This window comes from Hetaerina americana, unplaced genomic scaffold (genome assembly GCF_022747635.1).
Source record: "Hetaerina americana unplaced genomic scaffold, ioHetAmer1.1.p SCAF_1, whole genome shotgun sequence".
NCBI classification, from domain to species: Eukaryota; Metazoa; Arthropoda; class Insecta; order Odonata; family Calopterygidae; genus Hetaerina; species Hetaerina americana.
Window position 1 is genome coordinate 70036552 of NW_027286069.1, and position 15831 is coordinate 70052382.

Sequence of the window (15831 nt, forward strand, 5' to 3'; positions counted from 1 at the left end):
TCAGCGTTCGCCTCGGGTGCCAGCACCTCCTTTCTCCAAGTACTCCATTCCCTTCTCATCGAGGGTATCCTTCTATTTGACTCTAGTCTCCACCTCTCCTTTCTTCCTTGTGACCGAAGGGTAAATCCTGCGCTCAATGCCCCTTTTTATGATGTAATTCCAATCAAGAATGGATAAATCTATGCCACGAACGGCTGCAGGAACCACGATGGAGTTTCATTGATAAATGGATATTTTTAAAGGCTTTAAAAAAAATAAAGTGGGGAGTTGAATCGTTGTCCTGTGTGTGTCTCATAATACCCCGTCGAAGTCAGCCCGTTGTAACAGCAAACAAAGGGGGTGTTATTTGCTTTCCAATCGCTAAAGGGATAACAACGACGAGTTAAGAGTACAGAGAGAGAAAGAGAGGCAGTCAGAAGTCAGAAAGAGAGACAGAAAGAGAGAGAGAGAGAGAGAAGATCGGATTTATTTTCGTGCGGGAACAAACATACAGGAGGGAAACATAAATGGGGAGAAATTAGGCGTTGACATAAATCCAACGTCGGTAATTTAATTTAGTAATTTAACGAAAGTAATCACTTGAATGACTTCAATATTTTCATAATATGTTGGATGTATTACGCTCGAGGTATTACTATAACCGCAGAAGTACCAATATGCTAAAGAAAAATATACTTCATCCCAGTCTAGTATCGCTCAGGGATCACTGGGATGCTATTACGAACTCGTACAAATACTAGCAAACCCTTCAGTTGCATTATCACATAATTTAAATATTAATCGATTGAATAAGTTTCTTTAAGTCACTTAAAACCAGGATTTACGCTACAGTGCGTAAAGAGAATGGCGTGAAAAGTATGCATACATGTAAATACGTATTAATGTCCTCTTCTCTATTGCGTTCTCCATGCCTATCTGAAGGCAGATTTAAATTGCAAAATGGAAGTCATGTTCCTCATTGACCAATATAAATTCATCATTGGCTATGGGCAATCGACGATGGGTATAATGATGCACGGGCAATTATCTTGAGGCTTCGTAAATGTATCCGAATTTGGAAATTACTTCCAGTCTTGTTACCTGATTACTGTGTAGTGAGGCGCTGCTACTCTACTCAGTAACCAGCCTGATGGTCCTCTTCCTGCGCTAATTTGAATGCCGGATTCGAACTGCGGGGAATTGAAATAATGCAATGTATTTTTTTGCGTTTTTTTTCTTTCCTCGCCTATCTGCGCCTGATACGATTTTTCTGTGGTGAAGTCCTTAGAAATTACCACGCCGGGTCACCTACTTCCGCGCGCGACGGAGAGTGGCCCGTGACGAGGAGGAAATAGGCGACAGGGAGGAACAGGAACGAGAATTTGGGGGTGTGAGTGTTTGGCGAACGAGGGGGATGAAGGATGGGAAATGGGAAGCAGGTGGGAGAGCAAGGCTCACGAAATGAGAGGAAGAGTTTGAACGAGTTCTCGGGAAGGTGGAGAGGTCGAGGAGAGAGCGAAGGGTCCAAGGGTTTGGAGGCTTTGCGGGGAGAGGCGAACGGAGAGGGAGAGAGAAGGTCACGACGAAGAAGGGGCGAGGTGGAACGGAGGGAGGGAGAGAGGTCGTCCACGACCCGCCCCCTACATTAAAGGGGTGGGCGGGAAAGAAGAACGCGGGATTAAATTATAGCGGTGGGCTTTTTAAAGGCTTGTCAGCAGAGGAGGTTATTAACGACCGATGGGGATTAAGGCGGGGTTATGGGAGGCTGCGTCACAGAAACTATTCTTCCCCGAGATTCAAAATTTTTTCAACAGCTTTATACATATATACGAGTATATATTTTTTACTACTCGCGCTCCCGAGCCGTGAACTCGATCCTTGGTCTGTGTGGGTTCACATATACGTGTGCGTGCTCTAGGTTTCGTCGGTGACGAGGGAGCGATCGTTGCATACTATTGAAATACATGTAGCACATGCACGGCTTTCTCTCCTAAACTTGCAATCGAGTTCCTATTTCATTGCAATTTTTTCGGTGAGCGTAAAAAGGTGAATGAAATAGGTGGCACTTTTTTTTTTCTTCCTCATCAGATTGGTTCGTCGGTGGGTCATGTATTTTTTTTCTGCGGCGTTGTGCTTGCGGCTTTCCATCTAAGCTTGTTTGTGCACTTTCTGTGGTCAGGTGCGGAAAAAAACGTGAGGAAACTTCAGAGGCAAAAAGCATCGGAATATAGCGGAATGGGACTGGAGAGGCGCTGTAAAAGAGAATTTTATCGTAATATATCTCCAGATGTTTTATTTTACTTCACTCTCAATGAATATTAATTACCATGTGATTGAAAATGTAGGAAGAAAATTGGTGTTGGACAATTAATTGCTCTTTCGAGACGAAATGACTTGCAAATGCATTTGCAGGTCCAAACTGCGAGTATTCCTATGGGAGTTTTGGGAAAATATTAGAATTAAGAAACGGTCTAAAGGAGTGTTGATTATATTTGAAGAAAAAGTTGATAGAAAATTAATAATAAAGCGTTTTCTTTTGGTGCAAAATGTTTGAGGTACTTAAATTATTACCAAGGAGTTTATTCATATTTAAAACTTTGGATGTTAATTCTAGCTTACTAGTTGGTAGGGTAAAGGTTTTAATAGTATACATTTCAATGAAAACCATACATTTAGTTTTCCATTCAAAAGATAAGCCATGGGGAAACTCTTAGATTTAAATTTTAGCCGTAGATGAAAATTTCATGGTGAGTTAGAAGACTTAGGTGACAAGAGTTTTCATGATTCCAGAAATTTTAACTTTTATTCCGCAGCCTAGACGATAGTAACTACCCTTGAACAGATGAAGTTGGCTTTGAAATACAAAACCTTCAAACATTTAACCAACTAAATATTAAGAGAGGATAAAAACCCGAAATTTTAAATGATTTATGTAAAATCGTTTCAATTATAGGCACTAATGTTAACATATAGAAACCGTGCCAAACCCCCACTTAAAGGGCATCACACAAAATTGCCATACTATGTGAATTTACGTTTATTCCACCACTCGCGTCATTGCTAAGTTTTACTCTTGATCCGACTTCAGGGAGACTTCAGAGGGAAGCATTTCACGGCTCAGTGGAATTGAATCGATCTACATAAGTCTTCCAAATGGGACCTCAGGCAGCTCGCGCCGTTGAGAGGAAGTTTTTAATGCTCACTCTGTTTTTCTTTCACAGTCCGTGGCTCAAATCTTTTTCGTAGCCACTTCTCTTCCCAGGAGCAAAATGAATCAGATCTTTCGCTTTTCCGAGTGAGGGAGAAATGGGAGGGGGCGGGTCGAGCTTCATTTTCGTGAAGATTTCGTGGGAACATCCTAAAAACTGTGAAAACGAGGACTACTCAGCAGTCGACGAACACAAGAGAGAGGGACAGAGAGAGAGAGGGAGAGAGAAGGCGGTGGATTTTCCTTTTAGAACATTGGTTTAAAGCTGGTAAAGGGACGAGCATTCGGAGTAGGTGTTAAAAGGGGTTGGAAATTCACACGGATGATGGTTTTAATGGAATTCCGAGAGGCACGAATGCAGATGGTGGGATATACGCTGAGAATCTGGTTCTGGTGATATATGAATCTTACTCTCCTCTTGTAACCACCTGACATCCCTGAATGTACTAGAGAAAGTTTCTGATTGTATGCGGACATCAGTGATAAAAATTGTACCATTCGCGGATCTGCGGATATATATTCGCGGAAACTTGCAACGAATCCTTGATTTGAGGAAATGAAAGTAGCGTATATCGTACCACATGTCCGTAGACATCAGATAACATGAGATGGAAGAGGTTCAGACGATATTAAACGTGAAAAAATTCATCGCTATGACGGTTTTTATGATTATCGTGCCATAACCATCAATGGGAAGGATGGTTTGATTGAGAGATGTACTCTTAGATCTCCTCACCTATTAGGCGATATGCCTAAACCCGTGTACTTGTATTTTACATTTTCGTTAAGCATATGGTTCTTCCTTCCACGACATTTCATGTAGGTACTTGTTTTTAAACGTATGAGTAACTTACGTACTTGTACGTAAGATAGAATGAGGGATGACTGTGAACTGCTTTGGCAATTGCTAGAAGAAGTACATACAGCATGCTGGGCATGGAACTTGATTTAATTAATGGCACGGTTTAATACTATGCCTTATGAAGACGAAGATTTATCTTTTTAAAATGTAGTTCATTTTTATCGGATTAATCACTGAGGCTTTATAATTTATATAGGTAATTAATTATATATTCTCATTGCTCTCAATACCAATTTTACTTAATTTCAAGTGTACTCAATGCATGGCATTTTATACCTGGTAAATACACCAGCATCTAATGAAAGTAAGAAATGATATTTCCTCAAATACATTAACAGTTGGAGAGCTGAATATGCCCATTTTCATTACATTAGAAAACTTTTAACTCGAGGAAAGTAGAATGTAAATACAAATGCACAAATAGAAGTTCCAAAAGACTTGATATAACGGCTAATTCCACCGAGTTTTACGAGGAATGAAGTGAGCATACTGTTTTGGTAGCCATAAATAACGCTTTTACCCGAAGGTTCTTTACCCGAATTCTAATGTTTCCGAAATAAATTACAGTTTAACAATAATTTGCATGCCTTGTATGCTTTAAAATGGATTCCTCACCGAGTCCAGACCTAGGAGCACAAGGAGAGGTATTGTGGTCATTCCGCCGCGCTTCCATTCCTCCATGGAGACGGTGCCATCTGCGTCGTAGTCTATCTCGCACATCATGTCTTGGAGAATCTGCAGCAGAAATTGGAATGCGGATGAGACGAAAAGTGGAATGGGAAATGGAAGCATTAGATGAAGAGAAGGGAGAACAGATTTAAATCATGCATATAGATGTACGGCATATATAAATATGCATACATGCGAAAAGATATGTCGAAGCGGGACTTGCAATAAAATGAACATTCTGGGAAAATAACCTCTCTGCAGCTGAGATGAAACTAAATATTAGCTTGAATCTGAAATGGGGGCTAGATGTTATTTACTGCTTGAAGATGATAGCTCAAGGATTTTATCCAGTAATAGCATCCACTTTTTATTTTTAACGAATGTAATATTTCGATTATAAATATAACAAAAGGATTTAATGCACCTGAGCTCAAAAAAGTAATTATATCATAGAAAGGAGTTGGCATAGTAAAAGATAGCTAGCATAAATACATATATTTCATTTTATATAAAAAAGTTAAACTTCATGATAAACAAAGTACAAAGGACATTATCAACATATACCAAAAGAATACTCAGAAGATAAGAAAATAATGTCCTCAATTTTTAGGTGCCATGAACTTCGACATGATCACATTACTTAGAAACTTCAATAAGGACAACTGAATAACATTGAATTTGGTGTTTCAAAAGTATTTTCCTCCCTCTACATCTCGGAAAGGGAGGTCCGAGTCAAATGAGCAGAAAAGTATGAGATAGGTTGAGTGGAGCTTAACACAAGTTCTATTATACAAGTGTCAAATGATATTTGGCCATATTAAAATCACGGATGAAATCATACCTTGAATCCCTGGATAGAATTAAAACATTAAAGAAAAGAATAACAGTAAGTTATATTTGAACTGTTCGATTTTTATTGCTGGATGCTTTCTCGAAAGGTGCAATTATATAAAATAAGTTTTCGTCCTTTCTCTTGCAAGACTTGTTTTCACGAGGAAGTGAAGATTGTAAGTTAAGCTAGTATCAAAATCACTCTCTTCCTTAGTGACAAGCATTACACTGGCAAATTGGTCCTTTTTTATTCTTTCCACCCCCACGATTTGCTTCCCCCACTCACCGGCTTGAGCTCCGTGACGTCCCATCCGAGGTACTCGGCCACATTCATCATCTGGTTGACGATGCAATCTGTCTCCTGGCAACCACACGACGCGCCGACGGAAAGAGAGTGTGAAAATGAACAGGGAAGAGGGTGTATTCTATTTTGCGGACGAGGGGAGTAGCATGAAATAAGAGTCGAAGCTGACTTTTTAAGAGAAGAGTAAATTTAAATTTCAGGTCCGTTCTCAAAATTTTCGTTTTCAATATGAAAATGAATTACGTGGATGAAAGTAATACTTCAAAATGCTCCATTTTAAAGAAATTATTAAAAGAAAAAGTATTAAGAAGAGAAAATCTCCTCTCTGCGAAGAACCGCGGGAGTGAGTAGCATGCAGCTTTATTTAATATTTAATATAAATATATTTTAAATTTTGGACGCGGTGACAGAAGTGCTGCGAGCTTCTTGAGGACCATGTTTTTACTGTAAATAAGGCGTCAACGAACTCTCATGCAAAGCACCTGGGTGGTAGAAATCGAGAAGTGGAGGGGTTATCTGAAAGGGTGGGACGGGAAATATAAAACTCTTTCCATTAAAAAGCTCTCAGAAAACACTCTTTTAAGGCATTAATCGTAATTTGAGTCACATCTCGGCCGCTTTCTTATTGCCAACAAACTCATAAAGAAAGACTGACGCCATAGAGTTCCCTTTTCTTAGTCCTCTCCTTCTCTATTTCTCTCTCTTTCCTTTATTACAAACCTTACTTTGTTTTCCTTTTTTAACTTTTCTCGGCACACTATTTTTCTATTTCACCTGTTTTCTTGCTTTTGGCTCCAACAACCGTCAAAACTTAAGGCACTGCCCACATAAATACATGAGTGCGTTACACGGGCTTCCAGAATATCTGAGCATAAAATATATTTTCTTAATTGGCGTTGCATTGTAATGACGGTACTACGCCTAGAAGGTACGTGGCACCACCGCAGGTAGGCGGCGCTACGACCCGTCGGTGGAATGAAACCAGTGAACTATTTGCTCTCGGTTACTCCAAGACTACGATGACGGATGTGAAGTTATCCTTGACTCTTTCCAAGCAAATTTTACTCGTATTTATTAAAACCGAAGAATAGGTTGCAGCGGTATAGTCAACTTTAGTTTTAATCAACGAAATCAAGAAAAAATGGGTTTCTGTGAAAAATATTAAACATTTTACGGAGACAGATTTTTTTGTCATAATAGCCATAAAATAAAACAATTGTCTAAGAAATATCAAAACTGAGTAAACTGAGTAGCAGCGATTACATTCATTGAAGTGATTGATGCTCGAAAAACAGCTTTCCTAAATTCCCGTTTCACGGTTGAAATTTTCACGTGGATAGATATCATTATTTCAGGTTTTATGAAAAAGTACCTATAGGCTATAGGGACTCAAGAAACTTCGAGCCCGTGTCTTCATGTGACTTTGTCACGCTACTTTCCGTTTCTTATTCCAAATTAAAATGTAAAATATTTGTAAAAATGCATGTGTTTTCTTCATTAGTGACTGCGTTCAAGTATATTCTGCTGAGTACAGTGGCTTGCCTGGTTCTTTAGAATCTCGGCAAAAAAATGGTGACCCTACGAGGTTAATGTCGCCCGCCGTCATACCTCGAAATTTCTCAGCGAATTCTATTGAATACTTGTGAATGAGGCGCTACCCCAGAGTTTTGTCCCTTTTTTTTGATTCTGTCTCCAGGAGACAGGTTTCTCTCATACATTGATTTTTCGGCAATTCATTGCAGCATCTTCAATATAGAAGCTTAGAGGGGTTTGCAACTACCTCATTAGCGAAATATACCGTTAGCCTTGCTATTTTTGATTAATTGAGGGCATTCTGTAAGCACATGCTTGAGGAAAGTGTAATTGGCAGTTGATTAAACATGAGTTTTCTGGCGTCCCCAGGAAATGTTTAGCAGTAAATGCCTTTCAAAGAATTACTCCGCTTAGGTAGGTAGTGTGCAAATGTACGAGCAGCAATCATTGATCATGATTTTGCTGCAATTTTATTATTGTATAACTTGAACGCCAATTGATTTTCTGTCTGACTACCTGATCTGAGAGTTCGGGTTTGACTAACAGATCCTCTACGAAGTAACGTATAATGAATGAAAATGTTGGAAAGTATTACTCTATGCATTTCAGAGTTGGTAATTAAGCTTAGTTTTTCATATTTAAAATAAAGTCAAATATTAATTAATGTCAGGATATGATATTACAAATACAAGACATTGAAAATGCTTGAGGTTACTACCATTCATGAATGGAAATTTACTTAAAGGGGGGATAATTTTAACCTCGTAAACAGTAAAATATCAAATCTTTTCTCGAATAACTTCAATTCATGCAGAATTATTTGAGTGTACCTTTACCTTGAAAGAATCTTAAAAGGATGTCCTATCCCTTTGTAGATGGAGAAAGTAAGAGTTATCTCAAACGTCAGTACAGTTGAAAACTTAGAGTGAGTTGTCAACTTCTACGCCGAGAAAATAGAATATTCTGAAATATCTTGGTACGCCAAAATACAATAACTTTGTCTTGGCTTTTTCGCATTTGGTAGCAACTTTCAGATTTTTATTTACTTCTGTAATATATGCAGTATAAACACTTTGCCATGAAAAGCATGAGCGAAAGGCAAAGAAAGTAGATATTTTCCAAGGCGCCATGATTGAGTATCGTCGATTTGTTTCAATATGTCGAGATAGTAATTATATGCGAATAGCATATGCAAAGTCGGATATGGATATCGTCTAAGTGTAACATAGGACTGCATTTGGCCCCGAGTGGCTTCTCTCTGTTGCCAAACAGACCACGTTGACCGAGGCTACATTCGTGATTCTGACTTTTTCCTCCTCTGGTCATGGATAAACAGCGCCTAGTCCTCTCACCCTCAGCCTAGATTTGAAACGATATATTTTGTGTGAAGCCCTTGGCAAAAATCACGTAGTGCTATAATTAATGAGACCTTTCTTATACCATGAGAAAGAATAATAGGTCATCTATATCGTACGGAATCGATTTTTTTGTGAATGAAATTCATCTCTGTCGGGCACGCTACGTTTATTTCGTAAAAGCTTTTTGCGATAAAACTGAAGAAACAGTAATTGATTTGAAAGAAAGAGGACCATTTCAAGATAGGGAGACAGGACAAAAGTCAGAAGTCCGACTTTAACGGAATGAGTTGCGATTCGAACAGAATTGGAAGGCTTTGGGGAGAATAAGAGGAGGGCACACTTCAAAAAAACTCCCTTTTAAATCATTTGACTCGAATTCACTAGAGTCTTTCATGCTGGAGAGATAAGCTTTTTCGTAAAAGTTGAGATATTTGTTTATACTATTTCTAGTCTATTCTGGCTTTATAATTAACACCAGATTTTAGAACTAACTTGAAGCGGCGGTCTACCTACATGCACCTTGAAGAGCATAGGTTTACAAAAAGTTTTGAAAGGTGTTTACAGTTCAGACCGAGGTGAGCCTTAATAAATTGAACGGTGTGCGACCTTAAATCAGCGGTGGAGAAGATATTGGCTTCTCCAAGGATAAGAGTCACTCATAGCACCGAGATTATCTCTAAGATATTTAAAAAATCTTGCCGTTATTTATAGAAAAAAATATAACCTCAAACTAAATTGATATTTGGTTTTCTAGGGTGATAAGTTTGGGAAGTAAGCTGTTGAACTAACCGATTAAATTAATATTTTTTCGCACGCGATGCTTGATCATAGTAATGGAAACAGGCACTATTTTCTGAGTATCCCCTTTATCCTTCACTCCTTTAATAACATATTCAAATAAAGTGTTCAATAAAGCTGCTATTTTTAGCCGTATGTCCAAGTGACCAACTTTCCTTTCATACATAACAGCCTAATGCTCTACCAGAGAACCTTTTAGTATGGTGCCCTGGTGACTTGGCGTGTGATGTGAAATTGCAGAAACGTCGAATATATAAGGATAATATTTTTAGTGATTTATATCGCCGCCGATCTTTTTTGGTCTTCACTATTTGTAACTAACTTATCTGCTAAACATCTGATCAAAATCACTCAAAAAGTTTTAATTTCTGATGACAAACCTATATTTTTGTACCAGAATTTCGACCGTGGCCAAGAAAGGGAGGCATGCCTAGCGTCCCATCCCGTTCTTCCCGCACGTCTTTCCCCATCACCCTTGAGTTAGCTCCACTGAGGGGAGACGAGTACTTGTCTGGATGTAATTAAATTATTTAAGGACCGCTTCCAAAATTCAACCCGTATAGCGCGAGAGGCAAGGTGAATGGAATGAAGGAAGAGAGACACAGTGCTAATGTTGGCTCTGTTTTGCACTCAATTGGTATGACGTGTGTTTTGTGTGGTGGTAGTCTCAACGAGTCCCTTCTTAGGAACGCTCATATTCTGGTAGGAAAACAAGTTGGGGTCAAAGAGGGCAGAGAAGGAAGTGCTTCAATATTCTTTTTCAATAATCCATGAAGGACTGATGGAGATGATTTTTTTTAAATAGAAAAACTGCCAATATGCGATGTGCTATATGTAGAAGCTAGCATAATAAAAATAATGTCGAACTTTAGTTAATAGCCCATTGTAACCATGCAATGAAATTGACAAGGAGTGGGTGTGCTCAAGTAAGTAATAAATATAAAATTATCATTTTAGAGTCCCTTGGCGCTATTGAGGTTGCAGCTAAGATCAGATCAAACAACAATTCTTCACAAAGAATTCTTAAAAACACACTTGACAATTCACTTCAGCACCCAAAGCGGCTAATAAACATGGAAATTCAGCTCAGCGAAAGAAAATATTTCCTATCGAGCACAATTTCAATGACTACTATCACTGGGGATAGATTGCACGAAAAAATACTTTGCATGCCTCTAAGATGGAGCGTATGCCAAAATTGAAGCTCATTAAAGGAGTACATGGTATATCTATATATTAAATAAATTGTTAATTTGAAAAACTCACTAGTTAACGCGATAATTCCCAAATATTATTTCATGTATGGTGCATATATGCTCAACAAATTAATCGAAGACATTGCAAAAAGTATAATATGAGAAAAAGGTATATGTGACGGCCTAATCAATGGCATGTAGGTGGTCGACCGAACGTTGCTGAGACATTCTTATCTAATGGACTGAGAATTGATAAAATATATCATTTCTGCAGTTTAATCAATTGCCAGAAAAACTGTTTTTTTCCAAAATATCTTAAAAACATTTGGAGTTATGACTCTAGAATTCATTTCAAGTAATACATTTTGGCTAAAAACATTTTATTTCACAACCCTATTTCAATAGTGCCTTTTTTATCTGCAGATGATAATATTATGCTGAAACCGGACTCTGAAACATTGTGATGATTCCGCAGATTTGGAATGCAAGTTTGTTATAACTACACTTCACGTGCCTACTTATGTTTCCCTTTCCCGAAATCACTATAAAATGATGCTGATCATACGAGTAATCTGATATATACGAGCAAATTATGATCGTACACTTATTAAAGATCTTCAAAAGGCGATATACGTAACTTACAAACTGAGAGAAATATGATTTTATCAGTCAGAAACATTGTGAGGGTATATTTACTCGGCTATCGAGAGCCGTCCGCGACTCGATAATGTTTGACGGGTCGAGACTCATCCTCGTATCCGGCAGGGAGAGAGTAGAGGGAACCGGAAGAATGCCATGGGGAGAGTGGATCTGTAGAGTGAAGGAGAGAAATGAGGTTGCGGATTTTGAGGATGAGATAGACATGTGGGCCCCTTCCTCGCCTCGTCGTTGACGGCACTCATTCCGGGGAAAACAGTCGAATACATCACACACCACAATAATACCTACGGAGTAGCGGGACCATACATTTCTTATAAGGGGATCCATCTCCAACCACCCCTTATCCTTCCTCCCTCCCTCCCCCCCTCCCTCCCTCGCCTTTGCGCTGTTCCGGTTGGCACCAGGGCATTTCTCTTCTTTCATCCGACCCTTTGGCATTATATCTGCGGTTGTTCATTTATTAGTTTACACTTTTTCGCTCTTCTCAGTTTCAAAACCCTCGGCATTAAGGAACGCCCACAAGTTTGCTCATTCCACACGCCTACGCATTTAAAATTTTAATTCACTACTAGGTTTACTACATCGGTCCTTACGACCGCTGAAGTGTGAAAGATACGTCATTTCATTTATTCAAGTCGTAGTTATCTTTCAAAAATCTTTCACTTTCGGCTGCACGCTGCGTAACCTTATACTTTCCACCTCACACTTTGTCCACGTCTACGACTACGTCCCGCCGGACCCACTTCTTCATACCGATTTGCATATAATGCAGAAAAAAATTTGTCTTTGCGTCTTGTCTACATGATATTTGGTAAGGTTACCGTTGGGGCATCGTCCCTAAAACCTCGTCTTAAATATTGTTTGCAAGCCCGTCGTTTTGGAAGCGGGGAACTAGGATCACGAGTGAATCGTCGGGGATATCAATTGCTGATCACTCCAAACTACATGCGCGCGGGTTTTTCCTTATTTTGCTCGCGTAATAGCCCACTCTCAGAAAAAACGCCACAGAGTACTACAGGATGTATCGAACGTTAAAATTTGGTCAAGTATTGAACCAATTTTTCTCTGATTATCCAACCCGATGTTGAATTACGAATCCCAATTTCTTTCTTATGAATGTAACATTGTGCTCAAATCCAAATTCTATTTTATGTTTTTTATGAGATTATTTAGCCTTAAATATTAACTCGTCAATAGTTAATGACGCACATTCAGTTATTGATATTTGTGCGAAAATTAACGAAGTTTAGTAATTACTATAGATTTTGTAAATAAGGAGGCACGTTTACAAAGACGTCACGGTACGTCGCGCACCTCATCAAAGCTTATCGGACTCATCCATCATTCGAGAAGTGAGGAGGAAACCCTGTACTGTGGTTCCACTATAGCGCCTGCAGGTGGAAATGTATCAACCCCATCACACTGGGCGTCGTTGTCACCAAATCGCAGAGAATGTACGACAGAGAAGATTCGGCAGAATCTTCGATAGAATTCAAGAAAATCCTCAGATTGTGATTCAATCCCTAATATTTCTTCAATGCACCTTTTAAGAGCCTTCTGGCGGGTGCCGATAAACGCACTTCGCTCACATGCTACTGCGTTTTGACTGCGCTGAATTCAAACCAGCTGACATTGATGCACGGACTAACGCACTTTTTACTATTTTCGGATTCCGTTTATCAGGTATAATAAGTGTTCGCAGTCCGCAGGATAAAAAGTGTTCCGTCCATTTTCTTACTTCTCTCACCATGACTGATGCCGCCGTTTCAACATGAGAGGCATCCCTTTCACATGGAGAGACCATGGAACCCTCGGTCTGAATAAGACATTCACCAAAAGGAAATTTTACAAGGCGACTGCGTTAAGTGTCAGTTCCTTACGATACGGTGTCTGCGAGCGAAGTAGGTTTTCAAGATTTTTTCCAGTGTACGACAGCTGGGCACACTAGAGATATGCGTGGAAGAAGGAAAGAGAGAGAGGGAGAGAAAGAGGACTTTTGTCTCCCAGAATACGCCGCTCAGAAAAATATTCGGATGAGGAAGAAGATAGAAAATAAAAACACGGGGATGGGGAGGGAAGGGTATCCTCTTAGAAGGGGTGGTGGTAGCGTCACTCACGTTGGTGTCCAGGACCCCGTTGCCATCTGAATCGTAGAGACGGAACATGACTGTAAAGGGGAACAAGAGAGAGCATAGAAATCCATTGGTTAGTCTTCCATGGCTGCATCCGTTTCAGTCGGTACATCGTTGATATTGCATTCGAGATGGTTTCCGACCGGAAGAGGGGCAGGAAAGGTCAAAGTTATGGGATTGGAATAGGTCCCGAGTTTATTTTACGGATAAGAAACGGACGGATTGGTATTTAATTTTATTTTCGCGTCGGAATTCAGGAGGTTGAGTTTTTGTATTCCATTTTAACCAAAACCCAGTAATTTAGTAGGAATAAAGAGTAAATTGGAAAAAAATAGAGAGATAATTTTGTATTAGAATGTACTTATTTATAATGTAATTAAAAACGGTCATATTTTCATTTACTCGGATCCAATTCCCATAAGATTAACGACATTTTTGAAAGTGCCATTTATACGTATGTACATGAGTGATTAATTGAAATAAATGCATTTTTATTGATATAAATATGTTCAATTATGAATAAGGTCAATATTTAAACATTCGTATACGTTTCTGACGGTTTATAATTTTAAATCATCCATTCACCAAAACTGTTTTAATGCTAACTTCGCACTGAGTCCATCTCATTGAAAGAGTGGTACATCACGTCGACCTGACACAGAATGGGAGGCTCTTGACATTTATTTTTGTAAAATATCACGATTTATTGCAACGGAGATACGTTGAACAAAATCCAAAACGAGAGTTGTGTGAGAATGAGATAATATTGTTTGATAAATACATGGACTTTTAGTTTAAGGCCCTGCATTTATCAAACTAAAATTATATATCGATAACGTCTGTATCATATCCCCGAAGTTGCACCTAGAAATTTATTCTAATGATAATCTTTCAATATAGTGCTATTATTCGTAGCTCATTACATGATTGGTATATTTGAGGGACATGATTTTGACCCCATTATAGAGTTAGGTCGTCACGATTTTCGCTTCTATTCTCATTTTTAGTACTTTGTCTCTTCATATTTGATTTATAAAAGCGGAAAGTTTGATTGACTTCACGATTCCAACAATAAATTTTCGACTAAATCCCTAATTCCCCGAGAGATGGAAGAAGAAGTTCTTCAAAAGTATATTTTATATATTTTTTATTATTTAATATAGCGCTTCGGTCTGTTACGAAGTTAGCTGTGACAAAAATTGTCAAAACATTTGATTTTAACCCATTGGAATCGTATATTTGGTGTCTTTTAAATTTTAGTAATTAAATACATTGAGAGCAATGGACGTGCTGTCCTGATATGGTGTTGAAATGCAGGGAAAATATTTAAATGCCGGAAAGAAGTGGGGAATGAAAAATTTTGAGGAGGAGAGGAGATTGGAGAGGGAGAAACATTTGGTAAGGAGTCCGTAGGAAGAAGAAATCGAGAAGAGAATGCCGCAATCGAGACCGCTGTTCTCGGAAGCTGCCAAGATTTTTGACCGCCTTGGGGTCGGGTTCGGCGAAATCCTATAGCCTACTTCATTTTCATTTTTTTTATCATTTCCGTCCGAGCATAGTTTCGACGGGGACGCCTGGAAGGAAAAATATTCTAAATATGCACACAGTGGGAGAAATGCGCACTCTCTCGGAAAACACGGGATGAGTTAACTTTGGCAAGATGCCTCCATTTTTTTCCTTCCGGTTTATTTCGTTTTTCTCCTCCGCGGCCGTAGGAAACCTTGTCCGTAGATTTCGTCTTACTTCGAGGTTGGAGGACTAAGGAAGATTTTTTAAAAGTTAGAAGGATAGTTAAAATTTGAAAAAATAAAAAAAAATAAGGAAGTACCTATCAATGCATAAGATTTGAATAAACTTTGATACATTTGCCAGTCGACGCAGTAGTGCGCGTTGACTATTTGTCTTGTCCATTTATTACGGTCCAAGGATGATAAATTCCATTAATGCTTGAACACTCATTCTATATCTTGGGGAACCATTTTCAGTAATATTATTTATAGCAAATTTTGTAGCATAGTAGAAATGGTAAAGCTTTTTATTGACTCAGTCAAAGTAAGAAATATTTTACAGGAATTTACCTTCTCATTCATTTTGGACTTTCAGGTACGCGAGTTTTCTAATCTTATCGTCCAAATTTGCTCCAGGGTTGAGTATATTTATTTGATTTTAAAAACTTTGCTCATAGCATTTAATATAAATCTATCCTCTGATAACCTTAATACTCTATACAATTACGCAAACAAGTAGGGTATTATAAGAAAATATAAAAAAACCTATCGGAAATGAAGAATGAAATTATGT

General features: G+C 38.6%; 1 protein-coding gene across 1 annotated transcript in view; it reads right to left on the reverse strand.

The window, feature by feature from the left end:
- The window catches only part of Dgk (diacyl glycerol kinase 1), an 87567-nt gene that overhangs the window by 24531 nt on the left and 47205 nt on the right, over nucleotides 1-15831 (reverse strand). Inside the window, exons 7-9 of the mRNA XM_071582636.1 lie at nucleotides 13516-13565; nucleotides 5836-5910; nucleotides 4665-4784 (exon numbers count right to left, since the gene is read on the reverse strand). Of these exons, the coding sequence (XP_071438737.1) occupies nucleotides 4665-4784; nucleotides 5836-5910; nucleotides 13516-13565 (245 nt within the window). The remainder of the gene's footprint in view (nucleotides 1-4664; nucleotides 4785-5835; nucleotides 5911-13515; nucleotides 13566-15831) is intronic.